At 42.5% G+C, this 25,926-nt stretch overlaps 1 protein-coding gene across 1 annotated transcript; it reads right to left on the reverse strand.

The window, feature by feature from the left end:
• Positions 1-22,040: 22,040 nt before the first annotated feature.
• Positions 22,041-24,694, reverse strand: LOC133544172 (uncharacterized). The gene is made up of 5 exons (XM_061889276.1): positions 23,891-24,694; positions 23,678-23,787; positions 23,097-23,288; positions 22,429-22,994; positions 22,041-22,328 (listed from the first exon to the last, which is right to left on the reverse strand). Exons 1-5 carry the CDS (start codon positions 24,042-24,044, stop codon positions 22,271-22,273), a joined length of 1,080 nt encoding a protein of 359 aa, XP_061745260.1. The 5' UTR covers positions 24,045-24,694; the 3' UTR covers positions 22,041-22,270.
• Positions 24,695-25,926: the final 1,232 nt, after the last annotated feature.

A 25,926-nucleotide genomic window follows, 5' to 3' on the forward strand; every position in this document is an offset into this window, starting at 1 on the left:
CTGTCATGGCGTTTGTTTTCCGGTGGTGCAAAAGGCGACTGGATCGGACACGATGTGAAGGTGATGACATCTTTAATCTTAACTCGAAAACATAACAAAAACAAAGAGTATAAACAAAAGGCGCTCTCAGTGGAGGTTCAAAACTTGGCTATGAAGACTAAAACTTGCACTAAGGCAAAACTATGAACAACAAAAACGAAAATACTTACTGTGACTGAGAAAGAGCATGGATCAACAGCATGGATAACATGGGTGTGTAGGAGGTGAGTAGAAGGTGATGTCGCCAGGCTGACTGCCTGGCAACTACAGGCTTAAATAGGTGCAGTGATGACAGGTGCATGAGTCCAAATGAACCAGGTGCGCGACAAGACAGGTGAAAACTGATTGTTGTCATGGAAACTAAAACAAACCAGGGTGCGCAAAAAAAGGAACTGATTTTCCAAAACAAGTTAAAATTAGCTGACCTCAATGAACCCAAAAATACCTTAAAATAAGTATATTCTCACTAAAAGCAAGTGCACTTTTCTTGGTAGAAAAAAAGTAGCGGGGGGTGTATATTGTAGCGTCCCGGAGGAGTTAGTGCTGCTAGGGATTTTGAGTATTTGTTCTGTTGTATTTATGTTGTGTTACGGTGCGGATGTTCTCCCAAAATGTGTTTGTCATTCTTGTTTTGGTCGGCGACTTGTCCAGGATGTACTCCGCCTTCCGCCCGATTGTAGCTGAGTAGGCACCAGCTACAATAAGCGGTTGAAAATAGATGGATGGATTCTTGTTTGGTGTGGGTTCACAGTGTGGCGCGTATTTGTAACAGTGTTAAAGTTGTTTATACGGTCACCCTCAGTGTGACATGTATGGCTGTTGACCAAGTATGCCTTGCATTCGCTTATGTGTGTGAAATGCCATAGATATTATGTGATTCAGCCGGCACGCAATGGCAGTGCCTTTAAGGTTTATTGGCGCTCTGTACTTCTCCCTACGTTCGTGTATAACTCCGTACAGCAGCGTTTTAAAAAGTCATAGGTTTTACTTTTTGAAACCGATACCGATAATTTCCGATATCACATTTTAAAGCATTTATCGGCCGATAGAGAGTTGGCATTCTAGTTTCAAGCATGTTTTACTCAATATAGGTCATAAAATCTGAGCAACAAGCTGTAGTATCTTACTCAGATAATTTAGGACCTAAACCCTTAAAACAAGCAAAAGAGTCTAACATAAAATCTGCTTAATGAGAAGAATTATCTTAGCAGACTGAAAATAAGCAAATATCAATCACCCTTATTTGAGATATTTAATCTTACCTAGATTTCAGTTTTTGCAGGTGGCTTCTTTAGCAGGCATCTTGGTAGACTTTGAAAACCGTCTTCTGAGTGTCTTCAGTGATGGTGGGGGGTGGGGGGTCTTCTGCATCGCTGATATCGCAGCTGTCAAGTGAATCAATTATTCGGCTGTTTTGTTTTATCTCTGGCCTGCTCGCAATGACGTCTTGCTGCCGGGGGAGGGAGGGGGGGAGGGGGGATCCAGTCTGTCCGGTGTTTTTTTCTGTCATGTTTTGGCATCCATTATTGACAGTTTGGGCCGCTTGGCTGTGGAACTCGAATGGAGGAGAGCGGGATGCGCGTCTTCTCTGCCACGCTCACCTGAGCGGGCGAGTGGCTCTGCCCGGCATGGAGAACACAGAGGTTGTCTCTCTTTGCTACCCGGCAAAAAGTCAGTGTTCAAAAACAAGGGGAAAAAAATACAAATATTAGGGGTATTTTATTTGAACTCAGCAAAATTATCTGCCAATAGAACAAGAAAATTTGGCTTGTCAAGACTTTCCAAAACAAATAAAGTTAGCTAACCTCAATGAACCCAAAAATACCTTAAAATAAGTAGATTCACACTAACAACAAGTGCACTTTTTTTGGTAGAAAAAAAAGTGAGACAGATAGTTAACAGCATGAAGAAACAGAAGCTCCAGAAGTTTTGTTGAGGATTAATTTCCCTTCTTTTGAATTATTTTCCTTCCTCATTTTTTTTTCTTTACACGTATTCCTTCATTTATGTTTGTAAGACTGACAATGTAAACATAAAATAAACATTACAATGACGTCCGTCCGGTAGTTTTTCTGTCATGTCTTGGCATCCATTATTGACAGTTTGGGCCGCTTGGCTCTCTTTGCCACCCGGCAAAAAGTCAGTGTTTAAAAACAAGGGAAAAAAAATACAAAAATGAGGGGTATTTTATTTCCATTTTTCCATCCATTTTCTACCGCTTATTCCCTTTCGGGGTCGCGGGGGGCGGGTATTTTATTTGAACTAAGAAAAATTATCTGCCAATAGAACAAGAAAATTTGGCTTGTCAAGACTTTCCAAAACAAGTAAAGTTAGCTAACCTCAATGAACCCAAAAATACCTTAAAATAAGTATATTTTCACTAATAACAAGTGCACTTTTCTTGGTAGAAAAAAAAATAGACAGATAGTTAACAGCATGAAGAAACAGAAGCTCCAGAAGTTTTGTTGAGGATTGATTTCCCTTCTTTTGAATTATTTTCCTTACTCATGTTTTTTTCTTTACACTTATTCCTTCATTTATGTTTGTAAGACTGAATATATAAACATAAAATAAACATTACAATGACGTCTGTCCAGTGGTTTTTCTGTCATGTTTTGGCATCCATTATTGACAGTTTGGGCCGCTTGGCTCTCTTTGCTACCCTGCAAAAAGTCTGTGTTCAAAAACAAGGAAAAAAAAAATACAAAAATGAGGGGTATTTTATTTGAACTAAGCAAAATTATCTGCCAATAGAACAAGTAAATTTGGCTTGTCAACACTTTCCAAAACAAGTAAAGTTAGCTAACTTCAATGAACCCAAAAATACCTTAAAATAAGTATATTTTCGCTAAAAGCAAGTGCACTTTTCTTGATAGAAAAAAAAAAAAAACGAGACGGATAGTTAACAGCATGAAGAAACAGAAGCTCCAGAAGTTTTGTTGAGGATTGATTTCCCTTCTTTTGAATTATTTTCCTTCCTCATTTTTTTTTCTGTACAGTTATTCCTTCATTTATGTTTGTAAAACTGACGATGTAAACATAAAATAAACATTACAATGACATCTCTCCGGTGGTTTTTCTGTCATGTCTTGGCATCCATTATTGACACTTTGGGCCGCTTGGCTCTCTTTGCTGGTCGGCAAAAAGTCAGTGTTTAAAAACAAGGAAAAAAAAAAAACAAATATGAGGGGTATTTTATTTGAACTAAGCAAAATGATCTGCCAATAGAACAAGAAAATTTAGCTTGTCAATACTTTCCAAAACAAGTAAAGTTAGCTAACCTCAATGAATCCAAAAATACCTTAAAATAAGTATATTCTCACTAACAACAAGTGCACTTTTCTTGGTAGAAGAAAAAAGAGAGACCGATAGGCAACAGCATGAAGAAACAGAAGCTCCAGAAGTTTTGTTGAGTATTGTTTTCCCTTCTTTTGAATAATTTTCCTTCCTCATCTTTTTCCTTTACACTTATTCCTTCATTTATGTTTGTAAGACTGAAAATATAAACATAAAATAAACATTACAATGACATCTTGCTGGCATCAGATGACACAGCTTTGCAACAGTTGATATTCTAGTTTCAATCAATCAATGTTCATTTACAGTATATAGCCCTAAATCACTAGTGTCTCAAAGGGCTGCACAAACCACAACACAAACCACTACGACATCCTCTGTAGGCCCACATAAGGGCAAGGAAAACTCACACCCAGTGGGACGTCGGTGATAATGATGACTATGAGAACCTTGGAGAGGACCACCTGTTTTACACAATATATGTCAAAACTTGGACTGTGGTGGGGTTTGTTTTCCCGGAATGCAAAAGAAGGTGACGGGACATGGCGTGAAGGTAAATGATTTTAATCTTCACTCAAAAGCTGCAAACAAAAGGCACTGACAGTGGCGGCACAAAACTTAACGCGGGGAACAAAACTAATACTTAAACATAAACTTTGAACACAAAACAAACAACATTTACTGTGACATAAGCAAAGCCGTGTGAGCAAAGAACATCAGTACGAGCTATGGCACAGACATAGCAAAAACAAGAGTGATGACACCAGAACGACCAACAGAAAATGACAGGCTTAAATAGTGACATGATTAACGACAGGTGCGTGAATTCAAACAAATGAGGCAGGTGAAACTAATGAGTTGTCATGGAAACTAAAAGTGCACAAAAACAGGAACTAATGGAGTCAAAAACAAACAGAACATAACTAAACAGAACATGATCACAAGACATGACAATATAGGTCATAAAATCTCAGCAACAAGCTGTAATATCTTACTGAGATCATTTAGGACCAAAACCCTTAAAACAAGTAAAATAAAATCTGCTTAGTGAGAAGAATTATCTTATCATACAGAATATAAGCAAATACCACCCTTATTTGAGATATTTAATCTTACTTAGATTTCAGTTTTTGCAGTGTAGCTTTATCCGGTGCCGTCTTTTTATTCCCCTGGAGAAAATTGCTGATATCTTTGGCCCGAGGTCTCAGATTTATGCCCTTTTTCGGACAGAGCAGTGGCTTTTCTCTGGGGCTGGCTCAAGGCGCCGTCTTTGTTGGGTGTCTTTATGGGCTTTCAATGCATTGATGCTGGCAGCGTTTTCAGGGTGTCTGGTAAAGTTCGATGTGTCAAAGCTGGTGCTTTTTTTTTTGCTTTTTCTCAGATTGTTTGCACACGGGATGTCTACTTCCAAAGGAGTAAAAAAGTCCCACATGGCTGACGTTCACACTCTGAGGCCCGATGAGCTCAAAGGGATGTTGGTTCCTCCTACGAGGTAGGAGCGCTTGTTTTGTTCATCCTAAACCAGGGCTGGCAAACTCATTTTTACCGAGGACAACATCTGTTTCGCTGCAGATCGTCAGCAAAACGGGGTGTGCCAGGACCGGCTTTGAGATCAGTGACAGGTGCGTCGGGGGCCCACCTGGGCCATCTACACACCTGATTCTCTAATCACCTGTCGCTGTGTTAAAAGGCCGCAGCCCAGCCTCCCCATGGGACTCGGCTGGGTGTGTTATGGACGTTTTGGGCATCCCGGGACTTGCGCGGTCATACATACACTGCAAAAACTGAAATCTAAGTAAGATGAAATATCTCAAATAAGGGTGATATTTGCTTATTTTCTGTCTGATAAGATAATTCTTCTCACTTAGCAGATTTGTTTTAAGTGTTTTGGTTCTAAATGATCTCAGTAAGATATTACAGCTTGTTGCTGAGATTTGATGACCTATATTGAGTAAAACATGCTTGAAATTAGAATATCAAGTGTTGCAAAGCTGTGTCATCAACACTCACAAGTATAAATCCACTTTTTTAAAGCAATAATTTCTTACTTCAAGCATGAAGAAAAAAATTGTGATGCCAAGCGCATATCGTTATTTCAAGGTAATGGCACTAGCATTTACTTCATTTAAGAATATTTTTCAACATAACGTTTTTAGCATTCAATCAGACATTATTGCAAAGTTGTGTATTAGTGTGCCCTAAAAATAGATATACCGGCTCCCAGACACATATTTTTTTTCTCTAAATGTGGCCCCCGAGTCAAAATAATTGCCCAGGCCGGACCTATATTGAGTAAAACATGCTTGAAACTGAAATATCAAGTGTTGCAAAGCTGTATCAACAACACTCGCAAGTATAAAACTGCTTTTTTTAAGTAATCATTTCTTACTTCGAGCATGAAAAAAAAAAATCGTGATGCCAAGCGCATATCGTTATTTCAAGATAATGGCACTAGCATTTACTTCATTTAAGAATATTTTTCAACATATTGATACCCCTCATTTTTATATATTTTTTTCTTGTTTTTGAACACTGACTTTTTGCAGTGTAAGATTTTACGTTAGAGTCTTTTACCTTTTTTAAGGGTTTTGGTCCTAAATTTGGGGCAGTATAGCTCGGTTGGTAGAGGGTTCCAGGTTCGATCCCAGCTTCTGCCATCCTAGTCACTGCCGTTGTGTCCTTGGGCAAGACACTTTACTCACCTGTGCCACCCACATTGGTTTAAATGTAACTTAGATGTCGGGTTTCACTATGTAAAGCACTTTGAGTCACTAGAGAAAAGCGCTACATAAATATAATTCACTGAATTCACTAAATTTGCTGAGATTTTATGACCCAGACGAGTAAAACATGCATGAAACTAGAATATCAAGTGTTGCAAAGCTGTGTCATCAACACTCACAAGTATGCAACTACGTTTTTAAAGTAATCTTTTCTTATTTCAAGCATGACTAAAAAAACATGACTTTGACACAATTGTGTCTCATATTAAAACAGATGACAGCCAAATGGACTTTGCTGTTTTATTTTCAATAACAGAAGTGCACTTCTTATTAGTGAGAATATACTTATTTTAAGGATATTTTTGGGTTCATTGAGGTTAGCTCATTTTGCTTGTTTTGGAAAGTCTTGACAAGCTGAATTTTCTTGTTCTATTGGCAGATAATTTTGCTTCATTCAAGTAAAATACCCCTCATTTTCATATTTTTTTTTTTTGTTTTTGAACACTGACTTTTTGCAGTGTAAGATTTTACGTTAGAGTCTTTTACCTTTTTTAAGGGTTTTGGTCCTAAATTTGGGGCGGTATAGCTCGGTTGGTAGAGGGTTCCAGGTTAGATCCCAGCTTCTGCCATCCTAGTCCCTGCCGTTGTGTCCTTGGGCAAGACACTTTACTCACCTGTGCCACCCACATTGGTTTTAATGTAACTTAGATGTCGGGTTTCACTATGTAAAGCACTTTGAGTCACTAGAGAAAAGCGCTACATAAATATAATTCACTGAATTCACTAAATTTTCTGAGATTTTATGACCCAGACGAGTAAAACATGCTGGAAACTAGAATATCACGTGTTGCAAAGCTGTGTCATCAACACTCACAAGTATGCAACTACGTTTTTAAAGTAATCTTTTCTTATTTCAAGCATGACTAAAAAAACATGACTTTGACACAATTGTGTCTCATATTAAAACAGATGACAGCCAAACGGACTTTGCTGTTTTTTTTTTCAATAACAGAAGTGCACTTGTTATTAGTGAGAATATACTTATTTTGGGGTATTTTTGGGTTAATTGAGGTTAGCTCATTTTACTTGTTTTGAAAAGTCTTGACAAGCTACATTTTCTTGTTCTATTGGCAGATAATTTTGCTTAATTCAAGTAAAATACCCCTCATTTTTATATATTTTTTTCTTGTTTTTGAACACTGACTTTTTGCAGTGTAAGATTTTATGTTAGAGTCTTTTACCTTTTTTAAGGGTTTTGGTCCTAAATTTGGGGCGGTATAGCTCGGTTGGTAGAGGGTTCCAGGTTCGATCCCAGCTTCTGCCATCCAAGTCACTGCCGTTGTGTCCTTGGGCAAGACACTTTACTCACCTGTGCCACCCACATTGGTTTAAATGTAACTTAGATGTTGGGGTTCACTGTGTAAAGCACTTTGAGTCACTAGAGAAAAGCGCTACATAAATATAATTCACTGAATTCACTAAATTTGCTGAGATTTCATGACCCAGACGAGTAAAACATGCATGAAACTAGAATATCAAGTGTTGCAAAGCTGTGTCATCAACACTCACAAGTATGCAACTACGTTTTTAAAGTAATCTTTTCTTATTTCAAGCATGAAAAAAAAAACATGACTTTGACACAATTGTGTCTCATATTAAAACAGATGACAGCCAAATGGACTTTGCTGTATTATTTTCAATAACAGAAGTGCACTTCTTATTAGTGAGAATATACTTATTTTAAGGTATTTTTGGGTTCATTGAGGTTAGCTCATTTTACTTGTTTTGAAAAGCCTTGACAAGCCACATTTTCTTGTTCTATTGGCAGATAATTTTGCTTAATTCAAGTAAAATACCCCTCATTTTTATATATTTTTTTCTTGTTTTTGAACACTGACTTTTTGCAGTGTAAGATTTTATGTTAGAGTCTTTTACCTTTTTTAAGGGTGTTGGTCCTAAATTTGGGGCGGTATAGCTCGGTTGGTAGAGGGTTCCAGGTTCGATCCCAGCTTCTGCCATCCTAGTCACTGCCGTTGTGTCCTTGGGCAAGACACTTTACTCACCTGTGCCACCCACATTGGTTTAAATGTAACTTAGATGTTGGGGTTCACTGTGTAAAGCACTTTGAGTCACTAGAGAAAAGCGCTACATAAATATAATTCACTGAATTCACTAAATTTGCTGAGATTTCATGACCCAGACGAGTAAAACATGCATGAAACTAGAATATCAAGTGTTGCAAAGCTGTGTCATCAACACTCACAAGTATGCAACTACGTTTTTAAAGTAATCTTTTCTTATTTCAAGCATGAAAAAAAAAACATGACTTTGACACAATTGTGTCTCATATTAAAACAGATGACAGCCAAATGGACTTTGCTGTATTATTTTCAATAACAGAAGTGCACTTCTTATTAGTGAGAATATACTTATTTTAAGGTATTTTTGGGTTCATTGAGGTTAGCTCATTTTACTTGTTTTGAAAAGCCTTGACAAGCCACATTTTCTTGTTCTATTGGCAGATAATTTTGCTTAATTCAAGTAAAATACCCCTCATTTTTATATATTTTTTTCTTGTTTTTGAACACTGACTTTTTGCAGTGTAAGATTTTATGTTAGAGTCTTTTACCTTTTTTAAGGGTGTTGGTCCTAAATTTGGGGCGGTATAGCTCGGTTGGTAGAGGGTTCCAGGTTCGATCCCAGCTTCTGCCATCCTAGTCACTGCCGTTGTGTCCTTGGGCAAGACACTTTACTCACCTGTGCCACCCACATTGGTTTAAATATAACTTAGATGTCGGGTTTCACTATGTAAAGCACTTTGAGTCACTAGAGAAAAGCGCTACATAAATATAATTCACTGAATTCACTAAATCTGCTGAGATTTTATGACCCAAACGAGTAAAACATGTATGAAACTAGAATATCAAGTGTTGCAAAGCTGTGTCATCAACACTCACAAGTATGCAACTACGTTTTTAAAGTAATCTTTTCTTATTTCAAGCATGACTAAAAAAAACATGACTTTGACACAATTGTGTCTCATATTAAAACAGATGACAGCCAAATGGACTTTGCTGTCTTATTTTCAATAACAGAAGTGCACTTCTTATTAGTGAGAATATACTTATTTTAAGGTATTTTTGGGTTCATTGAGGTTAGCTCATTTTGCTTGTTTTGAAAAGCCTTGACAAGCCACATTTTCTTGTTCTATTGGCAGATAATTTTGCTTAATTCAAATAAAACACCCCTCATTATTGTACTTTTGTTTCTCGTTTTTGAACACTGACTTTTTGCAATGCAGGTCGTCCTGGGAGAGTTACCGTAAATAATGACGGGTGCGTCCACCCGTCATCGATCGGCCCGCCCGAAAAACTCCTGGTACTCCCGGAGGCCGGTCTGAATGCGCCGCGTGATGAAGAAACGACCATGCGATACATTGCCGAGAACAATCTATAAGTTCCCAGCTGCTGAGGAAATTAGCCGCTCCACCGAGTGGAGAATGGAGAAATCATTGCAGAGTCCGGTAGACCCCGTGTGCACCTGTGTAATTGTGTTTGTAACAAATGTGTCCGCCATGTAGGGGACTTCATACCTTTCCTCCTCACTGGAACGTTCTCTCAGCCTTCTGGATCTTGGCGGCGCACCGGGGCCCGCCGCCAACCTCATTATCGTGTGATTATGCAAAATCAGCAAAGAGGAGCCAGAGAATCAAAGCTGCCGCTGGAGATGGCTTGTACGGTAAAGTGTCCCCCCCCCCCCCGCTCCTGAGGATGGGTCGGGGGAAAAAGATGAGAGAACCACGAGATCACTTTCTCTCTCTTAAGCGTCCACTGGACTTCTTGGATGAGACGGATGTGGATCATGCGGCGGCTGCGGCGACGCGAGACAGGAAGATGAAGGGAAGCCTCACTTTGAGAGCCGGGGAGAACTTTGGGAGGAGTGGAATTAGAAAACATTAATATTAAAGAGGGAGGGGAGTAAAATCGATGTGGGGGGGTGGGACATCTCTTCAGACTTATGTATGTGCTGAAGGGACTGAGCCCTTTGAGTACGCGGATGGCGTCATTCATACACAAATATGAGCATAAGACGTGCAGCATGCAAAAAGTCAGTGTTCAAAAAAAAAATAAATAAAAATAAGGGTATTTTATTTGAAATAAGCAAAATTATCTGCCAACAGAACAAGAATATTTGGCTTGTCAAGGCTTTCCAAAACAAGAAAAATTAGCTAACCTCAATGGACCCAAAAATACCTTAAAGGGGAACATTATCATAATTTCAAAATGGTTAAAAACAATAAAAATCAGTTCCCAGTGGCTTGTTGTATTTTTTTATTTTTTTTAATTTAATTTTACCAGTCCCGGAATATCCCTAAAAAAAGCCTAAAAGTGCCTTTTTTTTCGCTTTATGCCAAGACACTGTTCATTTCCCTGTGACGTCATACAGTGCTGCCAATGTAAACAAACAATGGCGAATAGCACAGCAAGATATAGCGACATTAGCTCGGATTCAGACTGGGATTTCAGCGGTTTAAGCAATTCAACAGATTACCCATGTATTGAAACGGATGGTTGGAGTATGAAAGTATTGAAGAAGAAACTTAAACTATTGAGCGAATAGCTATTGACGCTATTCATAGCCATAGCATGGCCGAATAGCTGCGTTAGCATCGCCGGTAAAATGTGCGGACCAAACGATCAGGACTTTGGCATCTTGTGACACAGGAGCAACTTAAATCCGTCGATTGGTAAGTGTTTTTTTCGCATTAAATGTGGGTGGAAGGAAACGTAATATAGTTGCAAATGCATCTGCAGGTTATCCATACATCTCTGTGCCATGTCTGCTTTAGCACCGCCGGTAAATAGCATGTTAGCATCGATTAGCATAGCATGTTAGCATCGATTAGCTGGCAGTCAACATCAACAAAACTCACCTTTGTGATTTGCACCGCCGGTAAATAGCATGTTAGCATCGATTAGCATAGCATGTTAGCATCGATTAGCTGGCAGTCACGCCGCGACCAAATATGTCTGATTAGCACATTAGTCAACGACATCGACAAAACTCACCTTTGTGATTTCGTTGACTTTATTGTTGCAAATGCATCTGCAGGTTATCCATACATCTCTGTGCCATGTCTGTCATCGCCGGTAAAATGTGGAGACACTTTGGCACATTCAATGAGGGTCTGGCGGCAGATTTAAGCCACTTTCGCATCTTCGGGCCAGTGGTGCAACTTGAATCCCTCCCTGTTAGTGTTGTTACACCCTCCGACAACACACCGACGAGGCATGATGTCTCCAAGGTTCCAAAAAATAGTCGAAAATAACAGAGCTGAAACCCACTGTTTGCAATGTGTTGAAAATGAAAATGGCGGCTGTATTACCTCAGTGACGTCACGTTCTGACGTCATCGTAAAAAGACTGATAAACAGAAAGGTGTTTAATTCGCCAAATTTCACCCATTTAGAGTTCGGAAATCGGTTAAAAAAATAAATGGTATTTTTTCTGCAACATCAAGGTATATATTGACGCTTGCATAGGTCTGGTGATAATGTTCCCCTTTAAAGGCCTACTGAAATGAGATGTTCTTATTTAAACGGGGATATCAGGTCCATTCTATGTGTCATACTTGATCATTTCGCGATATTGCCATATTTTTGCTGAAAGGATTTAGTAGAGAACATCGACGATAAAGTTGGCAACTTTTGGTCGCTAATAAAAAAGCCTTGCCTGTACCGGAAGTAGCAGACGATGTGCGCGTGACGTCACGGGTTGTGGAGCTCCTCACATCCTCACATTGTTTATAATCATAGCCTCCAGCAGCAAGAGCTATTCGGACTGAGAAAACAAGGATTTCCCCATTAATTTGAGCGAGGATGAAAGATTTGTGGATGAGGAAAGTTAGAGTGAAACACTAAAAAGATAAAAAAAAATAAAAGAAAAAGCGTTTCAGATGTAATTAGACACATTTAATAGGATAATTCTGGAAGAACCCTTATCTGCTTATTGTGTTAATAGTATTTTAGGGAGATTATAAAGTCATACCTCAAAGTCAGAGGGCTGCGGTGAACGCCAGTGTCTCTGAGAGAAGCCAATGGAGGAGCCAAGATCACAGCTGCCTTTTTGACAGCTACAGGAGGAGGTCCCATAATCCACCGACGTCTCCGGTAAGAGACTTAATATCAAAATGTTCCCATTCAAAAACTTGCTGGTTGACATAGAGAAACATGTTCGCTTGACCGCTCTGTGTTAAAGCTTCACAACAAACAAAGAAACACCGGCTGTGTTTCGGTGCTAAAGGCAGCTGTAATCCACCGCTTTCCACCAACAGCATTCTTCTTTATAGTCTCCATTATTAAATGAACAAATTGCCAAAGATCAGCAACACAGATGTCTAAATTACTGTGTAATTATGCGATGAAAAGAGACTACTTTTAGCCGTAAGTGGTGCTGGGCTAATATTTCCGCTCCAACTTGAGACGTCTTGCGCACGCGTCAACATACGCGTCATCATTCCGCGACGTTTTCAACAAGAAACTCCACGGGAAATGTAAAATTGCAATTTAGTAAACTAAAAAGGCCGTATTGGCATGTGTTGCAATGTTAATATTTCATCATTGATATATAAACTATCAGACTGCGGGGTCGGTAGTAGTGGGTTTCAGTAGGCCTTTAAAATATCAATCAAACAATCAATGTTTATTTATAGAGCCCTAAAGTGTCTCAAAGGGCTGCACAAGCCACGACGACATCCGTGGTACAGAGCCCACATAAGGGCAAGGAAAAACTCGCCCCAGTGGGACGTGGATGTGAATGACTATGAGAAACCTTGGAGAGTACCGCTTATGTGGGCACCCCCCCGTCTAGAGGAGACCGAAAGCAATGGACGTCGAGTGAGTCTAACATAATATTGTGAAAGTCCAGTCCATATTGGATCCAACATAATAGTGAAAGTCCAGTCCATAGTGGATCTAACATAATATAGTGAGAGTCCAGTCCGTAGTGGATCGCACATAATAGTGAGAGTCCAGTCCATAGTGGATCTAACATAATAGTGAGAGTCCAGTCCATAGTGGATCTAACATAATAGTGAGAGTCCAGTCCATAGTGGATCCAACATAATAGTGAGAGTTGAGTCCATAGTGGATCTAAAATAATAGTGAAGGTTCAGTCCATAGTGGATCTAACATACTAGTGAGAGTCCAGTCAATATTGGATCTAACATAAAAGTCAGAGTCCAGTCCGTAGTGGATCTAACATAATAGTGAGAGTTCAGTCCATAGTGGATCTGACATAATAGTGAGAGTCCAGTCCATAGTGGATCTAACATAATAGTGAGAGTCCAGTCCATAGTTGATCTAACATAACAGTGAGAGTCCAGTCCATAGTGGATCCAACATAATAGTGAGAGTCCAGTCCATAGTGGATCTAACATAATAGTGAGAGTCCAGTCCATAGTGGATCTAACATAATAGTGAGAGTCCAGTCCATAGTAGATCTAACATAATAATGAGAGTCCAGTTCATAATGGATCTAACATAACAGTGAGAGTCCAGTCCATAGCGGGGCCAGCAGGAGACCATCCCGAGCGGAGACGGGTCAGCAGCATAGAGCTGTCCCCAACCGATGAACAGGCGAGCAGTCCACCCCGGGTCCCGACTCTGGACAGCCAGCACTTCATCCATGGCCAATGGACCTGTGCCCCCCACCCCCTCAACAAGGGAGAGGGCGGCAGAGGAGAAAAGAAAAGAAACGGCAGATCAACTGGTCTAAAAAGGGAGTCTATTTAAAGGTTAGAATATACAAATGATTTTTAAGATGGGACTTAAAATGTTTCTACTGAGGTAGCATCTCAAACTGTTACCGGGAGGGCATTCTAGAGTACTGGAGCCTGAATAGAAAGCGCTCTATAGCCCGCAGCTCTCATGCTAGCTCTTTTAGTTTGTTATCCGCCTCGTGCGCCCTTTTCGTTTGTACCCTTTGTTTGGTTTTGTTTTAGTGTTTAAATCAAAACCATGTTTTCCTATTCATTGCCTGCCTCCTTCTCTGCATCTTGGGTTTCGTCACAAATTAACGTGCCTGTACTTGGTATCATTACAGCGGATGTCAGATGTAGATCCACCAATGGCGTTTGTTTACATTTTGACGCTGGTAAGTTACGGTGTGTAGTGAAGCATGTTCAGCTATTCCTCATCCTGAAGGTATGATACTTGTAAGAACCTTACTTTATTTGTCGCAATTGAGATCAGGATTAGTGATTTATAAGTAGCTAAAACACTTTCGACGGCGGATGGACGTTAGCCGCTAGCTAGCTAGCCATGTCTTAAAGCACCTCTTCCTGAGGGTGTTTCAATGTTATAACTTCACCTTTATCTTTAATTTGTTTAACCAAAATGCATCTGTTATTCCTTTTCTGTCTACACATTGTGTCTGTTTGTAAGTACTCTGTGATTGTGCGCTTCCGAACATGCTCCTCTGCTCGTAAAACCAGCAATGTCATGAAGTGACGACGACACGGGTGCAGGGGGGCAGTACGTTTCAGAGGCGGTATAGTACCGAAAGTTATTAATTAGTATCGTGGTACGATACTAATACCGGTATACCGTACAACTCCAGGCTGGAAGCATGTGGCACAAAGATGGAGGGAAACAGTAAGAAAGTCACGCTTCACTTCCCGTAGCCATGTAGCCGCCCTATCTCTCAGCCGCACAGACCCCTCGATACAACCGGCTCCGCCTTATCAGCGCACTCCTCGGTCGAGCCGCCTTTTTTCCCCCGGCACCACGCGGAACGCCACGCCGGAAAACACCATGTCAGATGGAGGTTGAGTCAGTGAGCGGCACTATCAGGCTCGGACACAACGCCTGCTGGCCCGTGGCCTTTGAGCCTTTCAAGGTGCGACTTTAAAAGTGCAGATTGGTGTTTTCCCCTCAGGCAGACACATGCTGCCGTTGACGTTGTTAATACATCGAGAGGGGGGGGAGGCCTAACAAAATTTTAAAACATGTGCCTGCTCCTTTGGTACATGAAAACAACAAAAAGGAGGATGCAAATGCTTGAAATTGTCGGCATTGTTTGCAGAATTCTGTGAAATCAGCACATTTGCGCACGTAACTACAAAAAAACAACACAGTAGGATAGCCAAGTTCGAACACAATCTCTTCTGGGATAGATAGCTAGATAGATCGAGAGATAGGACACCTTTACTACAGAATCTTTATATTTTTTGACAGATCACATCTAATTTATTAAGACCAGGGGTCTCAGACGTTATTTTGCGGCCCCCAGCTTAATATGAAAATTTAATCTTAGTGCGGCCCGCAAATTTTATACGAATGGGGCTTGACATTGTGTGCGCGGAGCTGAAGTAATCTACCAATCATGGTGTGGTATGTGGCTCTCGAGGGCCAAACATTGACACCAGACGAGCTGTTCGGTAGCTTCCGAAGCACTCCGCCGAAGGACTGACTTGTACTATGGGATAGTTTGTTTCTCCGATGCAAAGAGAAATTGGCACGAGCGAGACGTGAATGTAAGTACATTTTTATTTATTACTATACAAACAAACTACAAAAAAATCAAACAAGTGGCGCGCACAATGGCGGAGAACAAACTTGAGTAATGAAAAACAAATGACTAGCAAAATGGCTACAATTTATAAACTCGAAACAAAAACACTTGCACTGTGGCATGAATAACAAAACTTATGTGGCGTGGACAAAATGAACAGCATAGTATTTGGCATGAAAGGAGTTGAGGAATACAGGATATGAAGTTGCCAGACTGACTAGCAGGTAACTGTGGTTTAAATAATAACTATGATCATTACAAACAGGTGTGAGGGCTGAGGACAGGGGCGTGACATGAGGGCCAGGTGCAAATTAATGAGTTGCTATGGAAACAAACACCAGGGTGTCAGACGTTATTTTGCGGCACCCAGCTTAATATGAGAGTTTAATCTTAGTGCGGCCTGCGAATTTTATACGAATGGCGCTTGACATTGTGTGTGCGGAGCTGAAGTAATCTACCAATCATGGTGTGGTATGTGGCTCTCGAGGGCCAAACATTGACACCAGACGAGCTGGTCGGTAGCTTCCGAAGCACTCCGCCGAAGGACTGACTTGGACTATGGGATAGTTTGTTTCTCCGATGCAAAGGGAAATTGGCACGAGCGAGACGTGAATGTAAGTACATTTTTATTTATTACTATACAAACAAACTACAAAAAAATCAAACAAGTGGCGCGCACAATGGCGGAGAACAAACTTGAGTAATGAAAAACAAATGACTTTCAAAAAGGCTACAACCTATAAACTTGAATCAAAAACACTTGCACTGTGGCATAAATAACAACACTTACGTGGCGTGGACAAAATGAACAGCATGGTCATTGGCATGAAAGGAGTTGAGGAATACGGGATGTGAAGTTGCCAGACTGACTACCAGGTAACTGTGGTTTAAATAATAATTATGATCATTACAAACAGGTGTGAGAGCTGAGGACAGGGGCGTGACATGATTGCCAGGTGCAAATTAATGAGTTGCTATGGAAACAAAGACCAGGGTGTCAGACGTTATTTTGCGGCCCCCAGTTTAATATGAAAGTTTAATCTTAGTGCGGCCCGCAAATTTTATACAAATGGCGCCTGACATTGTGTGTGCGGAGCTGAAGGAATCTACCAATCACAGTGTGGTATGTGGCTCTCGAGGGCCGAACATTGACACCAGACAAGCCGTTCGGTAGCTTCCGAAGCACTCCGCCGAAGGACTGAGCAATAATACAAAACTGTGGTGCACAGGACCCCAGCGCTGATTCTCTGACAGAGAGTCGAAGGGCGAATCGGACGTGTAACACGTTAATTGTGATGTTAACCCATTTGGGGCTAATTGTGCTACTGTAACTGTAAACTCCACGGCAACAATCTTTGTTATTTGGGTCCATAATGGCTCTTTCAACGTTCTTGTCACACTTAGACTATGACTTGGACTATGGGATAGTTTGTTTTTCCGATGCAAAGGGAAATTGGCACGAGCGAGACGTGAATGTAAGTAGATGTTTATTTATTACTCTACAAACAAACTACAAAAAGGCAAACAAATGGCGCGCACAATGGCGGAGAACAAACTTGAGTAATGAAAAACAAATGACTAGCAAAAAGGCTACAACCTATAAACTCGAAACAAAAACACTTGCACTGTGGCATAAATAACAACACTTACGTGGCGTGGACAAAATGAGCAGCATGGTCTTTGGCATGAAAGGAGTTGAGGAATACGGGATGTGAAGTTGCCAGACTGACTACCAGGTAACTGTGGTTTAAATAATAACTATGATCTTTAGAAACAGGTGTGAGGGCTGAGGACAGGGGCGTGACATGAGGGCCAGGTGAAAATTAATGAGTTGCTATGGAAACAAAGAAAACAAGGAAGTGCAAAAGCAAGAACTGAATGTCCAAAAAACAAAACAAGATTTCCTGGGCGTGACAGTTCTGGGTTGCCTACTCCTGCGTAAGTGGAAAAGCGGCAAATGAGTGAAAGCGACAAAAACGTTGCCATGGAGACGAGGGTTTTCTTACGTGCCTGGCTGGAGTCGCACCGTGACACCTGTCCGTCAGTAATAACAGTCCCCGATAACCTGGAACAATTCAAACCATAATTTTAATTATTGTTTAATTTGCATTGTGTCACATTCCTTAATTCTCATTTTGTTCATTTATATTTTTATTTTATTTTTTGTTGAAAATGAAATTAAAGACATTCAAAAAGGTTTTCTTTTAAGAAATATTTTCTTTTAAGAAATATTTTCTTCCAGCCCTGCTTCACCAGGACTTGGCATCCAGTGACCCCCAGGTAATTTGAGTTTGAGACCCCTGATTAAGACACTTAAAATTAGCTTTTAAAAATGAGAAATGTATAAGATTATAAAAACTCATGTTATATTTTTGGGTATAACGGCAGTGATGATGCTTCATTGTTTTTTGGTCAAATATCTTTAGTGTTTGTTTATATAAGGACAATAAGGCTACACTACACAATTCGTGGACTGTCCCTAGACCAAGGCACAGTAAGACATATGGGATAAAATCATTGCATGCATGTAAACCTATGCAGCTTGAACATATAAACACGGTCTAATAAGCCTGAAACAGTTTATTTTTTATGGTCTCAGTCATTGTTATAATATGGCCATCAAATTTTAGCCTAGGGTCCAAAATAACACCCAAATATTCCTTCACCTGCTCTATTTTATTTTGACTAATGTTGACCGGAATTTCATTTAATGATTGTTTCTTTAAAGAGAAACACATTGAGACTGTTTTTTTTATGATTTAGGGTTACAATTGTTGAAAATGACAGGCCTGTGGTCTTAGTACTGTAGGAGTCCATTTCTGTAATAATCATGTTGGTGTGTGACATTTACAATAAAACTGGCAATAAATCTTGTCCAGACACTAAAGTAAATCCTACTGTTAAAGTATATGCACCTATCTGCTGTGCAGATTTACAGTTATGTACAGGAGGAGTCGACGGCACAAACCACAAGGGGGCGTAGTACCTCTATGATTTATATATATATATATATATATATACACACACATATATATATATATATATATATATATATATATATATATATATATATATATATATATATATATATATATATATATATATATATAGAACAATACGGACTATAACACACACATAAAATTTATTTTTCTCAAAAACACTGTGCCTTAAAACCAGTGAGCCTATTTGTATTAATTCTGGTTGTGCTTACCGACCTCGAAATCATTTTATTTGGGTCCATGGTGTAATGATAAGTGTGACCAGTAAATGACAGTCACAAATAGGCGATACGCCTGTTCAATAAATGACACTAGCAAGTACCCGTAATCAAGCAACAGCGAAACTTTGATGTTTCATTTAGAATAAACAACATTACACAAAGTGCTCAAAAATCTGTCAAAATGTTTTAGTATGGCTTGCGTGGGTTCCCTCCGGGTACCCCGGCTTCCTCCCACCTCCAAAGACATGCACCTGGGGATAGGTTTTATTGGCAACACTAAATTGGCCTAAGTGTGTGAATGTGAGTGTGAATGTTGTCTGTCAATCTGTGTTGGCCAGGGCGACTTGGCCAGGGTGTACACCGCCTTCCGCCCATGTTCAGCTGAGATAGGATCCAGCACCTCCCGCAACCCCTAATGGGACAAGCGGTAGAAAATGAATGGATGGATGTTAAACTAATATAAACTAGAGAACTAGAGAATGTAGTGTGACAAAAATCCAAAATGTGTGTGAATGTGTGTACGTGTGTGTGTCCGTGTGTGTGTGTGTGTGTGTGTGTGGAATTAAATGTTGTGTGTTACTGTGAGTGTTTAGCGAGAGGCGGAAGTCCTGGAGGGGAAAAGCAGGCTTGCATTTTTGTGGGACAGGCAGGTTGTCGGGGGGTATATCGAGGCGTCAAAAGGTCCGTGTCCAAGCAGGGGTCGAGGATCAAGATAGATAGATAGATAGATAGATAAATAGTACTTTATTGATTCCTTCAGGAGAGTTCCTTCAGGAAAATTAAAATTCCAGCAGCAGTGTACAGAGTTGAGATCAATTTAGAAAAAAATAAAAAGTAAATAATGGGGGTTTAAAAGGAAACAAAATAGGGAAATATTACAAAAAGAATAAAAACAATGGGAATAACAATATAACAGTAAAATAAGAATATAACAAGACAAAGTAGGCAGTAGTGACCATGTTATGAAAACGTATTGCACTGTTAATGTTTTGCATCCCCTGTCATCCTAATACCCCCCGCCCCCCGTCCCAGAGAGGAGTTGTACAGTCTAATGGCGTGTGGGACAAAGGAGTACTTGAGTCTATTAGTCCTGCAGAGAGGCAGTCCAAAATCCAGAGAGGAGTCGAGGCACACAGCTCGATCACGGAAAAATCGGGAGGGTTAACAAGTATGACGGAGGGGTTAAGGGGGGGTCTTAAACGACCATTGTGTGTGTGGACAAGGATAAGGTTAGGTGGGATTAGTGTAAAAGGGGCCTTAGAGGGAATCGGAAAGTCAACCACTGCAAGCCTTACCGACATGGTCGTCCGTATATTTACTCATTTTTTTGTTGTGTAAACGAAGCCTATGCCTGCGCACCGATAGACGACTGAAGTCTCAGGTAAAGGACTCATTTGTATGCATTTCTTGAGCCCAAAGCCGCGGGCTGGCACACACTCGTGCACAAACACTCTTACACACAATTGCAACAATGCTCATTGAAGCTGACAGGGGCCTCAGACACTTAATCCCAATTTACATACACCATTTCCGTTCAAAGCCCCCCTACCCCCCCCCGCGAGCCCCTCATTCGCGGCAACTGGAGCGTTTTCCACCAAAAATGTCTCCGGAGCTCAATTTAAAGTTAACACTCCCACCTCCCCGAAAACAAATATACTGAATGATTATTACAATGATAATAGGCCTAGATGAAAACGCTCACTAAACACGTTTGGATACGCCGCCCCGTCGGTCTTTCATCAACGCTCAGATCTTGGCATGAATAATTTGGAGTTGTCAGTGGCTCTCGTCGGGATGTTGCACAATGGGGGGCGGGAGGGGGGTGCGAATCAATAGCCATAAGGATTCTGGCTCCTGTTTGCTTTCAAGATCTACAGCCAAAGGACCCCGGTCATCAAAAGTTAATGAGCTATTTAGATCACACTGCTTCCTTTGCTCTCTGCTGAGACAACAACACAAGAGAAAATAGCTCCTGTAGCTTGTTTTATGTGTTTTATGTGCCTCTTGCAGATCTGTATACAAGGGAGAGCCGCCATTGAGAGGAGAGAACAAGGTAGCACAAAGTTGTCGGCAGGGGTGTGTGGTAGTGCTCCATGAAAACCGCTTGGCGGGGGGCATAATCTCCCCGTTTCTGGCCAATGATGTGCATGCAAAGCCCAATCGGATGGTCACAAAATACACAAAATTGTTGTGATCCGCTGCCCGGATCATGTTTTGATTTAGATTTTTGAGACTTTTAGTTTGTTTTGGACTGCGATGAGGTGGCCACTTGTCCAGGGTGTACCCTGCCTTCCGCCCGATTGTAGCTGAGATAGGTGCCAGCGCCCCCCGCGACCCCGAAAGGGAATAAGCGGTAGAAAATGGATGGGATGGATGTTTGTTTTGGACTCATGTTTGTTACCATAGTAACATATTATTTTCACATGCCACGGGTTCCAGAGGCACACCTGTTTTTGTTAATCACTGTCTTGATTTAAGCCTGCCTCCTTCGTTGATTCTGTCTGGTTTCGTAGTTTGTGTTCGCACAACAGTGACGACCGTTTCTGCATTCCTGTTCGCTACCAGCTAGCTTCCACGCTAAGCCTTTGCTATTTCTCTAGCTCCCATGCTAGCTCTTTTGGTTTTTGTAACTCCCATGCTAGTTAAATGATAAATGATAAATGGGTTGTACTTGTATAGCGATTTTCTACCTTCAAGGTACTCAAAGCGCTTTGACACCACTTCCACATTTACCCATTCACACACACATTCACACACTGATGGAGGGAGCTGCCATGCAAGGCGCCAACCAGCACCCATCAGGAGCAAGGGTGAAGTGTCTTGCTCAGGACACAACGGATATGACGAAGTTGGTTCTAGGTGGGGATTGAACCAGGGACGCCATGCCGTCTCATAATAGTTATGTTCGTTTTGACAAAGTCTGTTTTATTTGTTAATAAATATTTTATGTCCTACCTTCACGCTGTGTCCAAGGCCCGACTGTATCCTCGAGAGAACGACTCTGCATCACAATGCGACCCAATCGCCACACAAAATCATCTTAAGAATGGAAGAATTAGCAGTTCAGTCTTGTCTGGCATAGGGTTGTACGATATACCGGTATTAGAATAGTACTGTTATGTTCAAAGGGAAGGAGGCGACAACCAGGACAGAACTGCGGTTCTTTCAAGGTTTATTTTAAACCTTTGATTAATATATGACATGTGTATGCTACTCTAAGTGAATGAGTGTGACTATGTGTAATATTAATAATGTAAATGTTACCCAGGGTTGTTGTCTGTGAGTGTTGGTTGTAATCTTTCGTCGAATCACGTGGGGCAAGACGAAGAGGCAGTTCGTGGACAGGCAATGGGTCGTGGGGAGGAGCGAGGCAGTGTAGTCTGGGTCCGAGCAGGGAGGTCGTGGATCGAGGAGGGCAGTCAGGAATCCGGTTGGATGTCGAAGGACAAGGCTTGATCACGGAAGGCAGGGGAGTCACTGTGAACACACAAAGAGACATGAACCAGGGATACACAGAGAGAGAGCAAAGCAAAGGTGAGGAAATCACGGGGAAGGGGATGCCAGACGTGAAGCTTACGGGAAGGTTAGCGACGTTCTGGCAAAGGTTCCTTGGGTCTGCTGGTCTTTATGCCGCTCCCTTTCATCAAGTTCAGGTGTGTCGATTGTTGATTGACCACAGGCTTGTTGCTGCGCAGGCGTGCTGCCCTCAGCACGAGTGGGGACAAGTCTGAGTGCGCTGTCAAAGGAGGCGCATCTTGGCGCGCTGTCAGCAGAGGCGGCCGCAGCTCCAGCCACCGAGGAAACGCGGGTTCGACTCCGTGTCATGACAGTACCTCCCCCCTTATGCGAGGCCCCCGACGAGCGCCGGGGAGCATCAGGATTGGCACGGTAGAAATCCTCCAGAAGAGAGGGGTCGGCAAGATAGGAGGCAGGCACCCAAGATCTGTCTTCCGGCCCATATCCATCCCAGTCCACCAGATAAACGAGCCCCCTACCTTGTCGACGGACCCTGAGTATTTCCTTGACCGTCCAAACCTGATCTCCATTCGGCAAGAACCTCGAGGGTGGAGGGGCAGGGGTAGCAGGGGACAGAGAACTCTCCGCTACCGGCTTAATCTGGGACACATGGACCACTGAGTGCCGCTTGACAGAGGGTGGAAGAGCCAATTTGACAGACACAGGATTTATGATGGACAAGATGGCAAAAGGACCAACGTAACGTGGCGCCAATTTTCTAGATGGTACCTGGAGGCTGAGGTCCTTTGTGAGTAGCATAACTTGTTGTCCTGGCTGATACGACGGTGCTGGAATGCGATGACGGTTGGCGTTGCGGCACATCTTCTCAGAGGCCCTCTTTAAGGCCGCACGAGCGGCTCTCCACACCCTCTGACACCGCCTAATATGAGCCCTAGTCGAGGGCACAGCGATTTCCAGTTCCTGTTGGGGAAACAAGGGGGGTTGATAACCCAACGAGCACTCAAATGGAGACATGCCGGTAGCGGAGCTCTTCAAGGAGTTATAGGAAAACTCCACCCAAGGCAAATATTTGCTCCAGGACGTAGGTTGATGACTGGCGACACAGCGTAGGGGATGGTATCCCGATGTGAGGCTGACCGAGGCCCCGATTCCCTTGCAGAAGGCTCTCCATATTTGTGATGTAAACTGAGGGCCTCGGTCAGAGACGATATCCACCGGGATACCATGTTGCTTGACGACGTGTTGTGTGAGAAGCTCAGACGTTTCTGAGGCAGAAGGTAACTTGCGGAGCGGAATGAAGTGGGCTGCTTTGGAAAAACGGTCAACAATAGTTAAGATGGTGGTGTTACCTCTAGATGCTGGAAATCCCGTGACGAAATCCAGAGCAATGTGTGACCAAGGACGGGCAGGAATGGAGAGAGGGTGAAGGAGACCAGCAGGAGGCCTGTGTGACGTCTTGCTACGGGCACAAGTAGAACAAGCAGCGATGAACTCACGAGTGTCTTTGGCCATGGATGGCCACCAAAAACGTCTTCGCAGCAGTGATAGGGTTCGTTGAAAACCTGGATGGCAAGAAAACAGGCTGGAATGCCCCCAATCCAGGATTCTGGGTCGTAGCTCCTGATGGACAAACAGCTTGTTGGGTGGTCCACCTCCTGGTCCTGGATTGGAACGCAGCGCAGATTTTACCAGGTCCTCCACCTTCCAGGTTACCATCCCCACAATACGAGTGGGAGGAAGGATGGGTTCCGCCTCTGACGGACAGGTGGACTCTCTTACAAATAACCGGGATAGAGCGTCAGCCTTAGTGTTCTTGGAACCTGGTCTGAAAGAGAGCACGTAATTGAAGCGGGAGAAAAATTGCTGCCACCTTGCCTGGCGATTGTTGATTCTTTTTGCAGCTCGGATGTGCAGAAGGTTGCTGTGGTCGGTCAGAATCTGGAACTGGTGTCTAGCTCCTTCCAGCCAGTGTCTCCATTCCACCAGGGCCTCGTGGACCACCAATAACTCTCTATTCCCAGCATCATAGTTCTGTTCGGCCTGAGTCAGACGTCTAGAGAAGAAGGCAACAGGGTGAATCAAATTGTCACTCTTGGATCTTTGAGAGAGAATAGCCCCAATCCCCGAGTCTGAGGCGTCCACCTCAACCAAGAAGGCAGTGTCCAAGTCGGGGTGAACTAGAATGGGGGCGGAAACAAAACGCTCCTTTAGTTCCTCAAAGGCCTTCCTAGCCAAAAGAGTCCACACGAAAGGCACGTTTGTAGACGTGAGAGCGTGGAGCGGTGCCGCAACCCTACTGAAGTTCTGGATGAATCGCCGGTAGAAGCTGGCAAAGCCGAGGAACCTCCGAAGTTCCGTCCTTGTGGTTGGTTGCGGTCACTTCACCACGGCCTCCACCTTCTTCGGGTCGGGTCTTATATGACCCCTTTCGACCACAAATCCCAGGAATTCAACCGAAGAGGAGTGGAAGCAGCATTTTTCTGCCTTAACAAATAGACAATTTTCCAAGAGGCGTTGCAGGACACGTCGGACATGTTGCTGGTGATCAGAGAGGTTACGGGAGAAAATCAGAATATCGTCAAGGTACACAACCACGAATTGATCCAGCATGTCACGGAGGATGTCGTTAACTAGTGTTTGAAAAACTGCAGGTGCGTTAGTAAGTCCAAAGGGCATTACCCGATACTCATAATGCCCCATATGGGTGTTGAAGGCAGTTTTCCACTCGTCTCCCTTTCTGATACGTACCAGGTGATAGGCGTTCCGAAGATCCAGTTTGGTGAATATGGTTGCAGGTGCCAAGGACTCAAAGGAAGAGTTGAGTAGCGGAAGAGGGTACTTGTTTTTGATGGTAATGTTGTTGAGGTGACGGTAATCAATGCAGGGCCGAAGTGACCCGTCCTTCTTGGCCACAAAAAAGAATCCCGCCGCCAGTGGAGACTTGGACGGGGTAATTATGCCCGTGGCAAGACCCTCCGAAATATACTTCCTCATGGCCTCCTTCTCTGGAAGAGACAAACTGTAAAGGCGACTAGACGGCAGGGTAGCGTTAGGGAGTAATTCAATGGCACAGTCATAGGGCCTATGAGGGGGTAGTCCCAGAGCACGTACCTTACTGAAGACCTCAGCTAGGTCGTGATAGCAAGCAGGAACCAGGGATAGATCAGCCTTGGGAGTCGGGGTAGTGGATTGGCGGACCGGTGGGGATGCCGACCCAAGACAGTTGGCCATGCATGGTGTGCCCCAAGCTAGGATTCTGCCGGAAGTCCAGGAAATATGGGGATTGTGGTGACGAAGCCAAGATCTTCCAAGCACAAGTGGGGCTACTGGAGCCTCCAGCACCCATAGGCTGATGGTCTCCTTATGGTTACCAGAAATGGTCATGGAAAGGGGCTCCGTGCGGTATTTGATGGGGCCCAATGGCCGTCCATCCAGGGCCTGTGCTGGCAGCGTCTTGTCCAGGAAGATCAAGGGAATGCCCATCTGCCGGGCGAACTTGTAGTCCAAAAGACTTTCGTCAGCTCCAGAGTCCACAAATGCCTGTACTTGAATGCTCCTCTTGTCCCAGGCCAGAATAGTGGGGAGCAGTATGTCTGGA

Source organism: Nerophis ophidion, linkage group LG27 (genome assembly GCF_033978795.1).
Source record: "Nerophis ophidion isolate RoL-2023_Sa linkage group LG27, RoL_Noph_v1.0, whole genome shotgun sequence".
Lineage (NCBI taxonomy): Eukaryota > Metazoa > Chordata > Actinopteri > Syngnathiformes > Syngnathidae > Nerophis > Nerophis ophidion.

Excerpts from the sequence above, each read along its gene's own strand:
- LOC133544172 (XM_061889276.1), bottom strand. The coding sequence starts at position 24,044 with ATGGTAACCTGGAAGGTGGAGGACCTGGTAAAATCTGCGCTGCGTTCC. Across the intron at positions 23,289-23,677 it reads GGGATTTCCAGCATCTAGAG|GAACTGGAAATCGCTGTGCC; the intron begins GTAACACCACCA and ends TTTCCCCAACAG. Across the intron at positions 22,329-22,428 it reads AGAACGTCGCTAACCTTCCC|TGACTCCCCTGCCTTCCGTG; the intron begins GTAAGCTTCACG and ends GTGTGTTCACAG.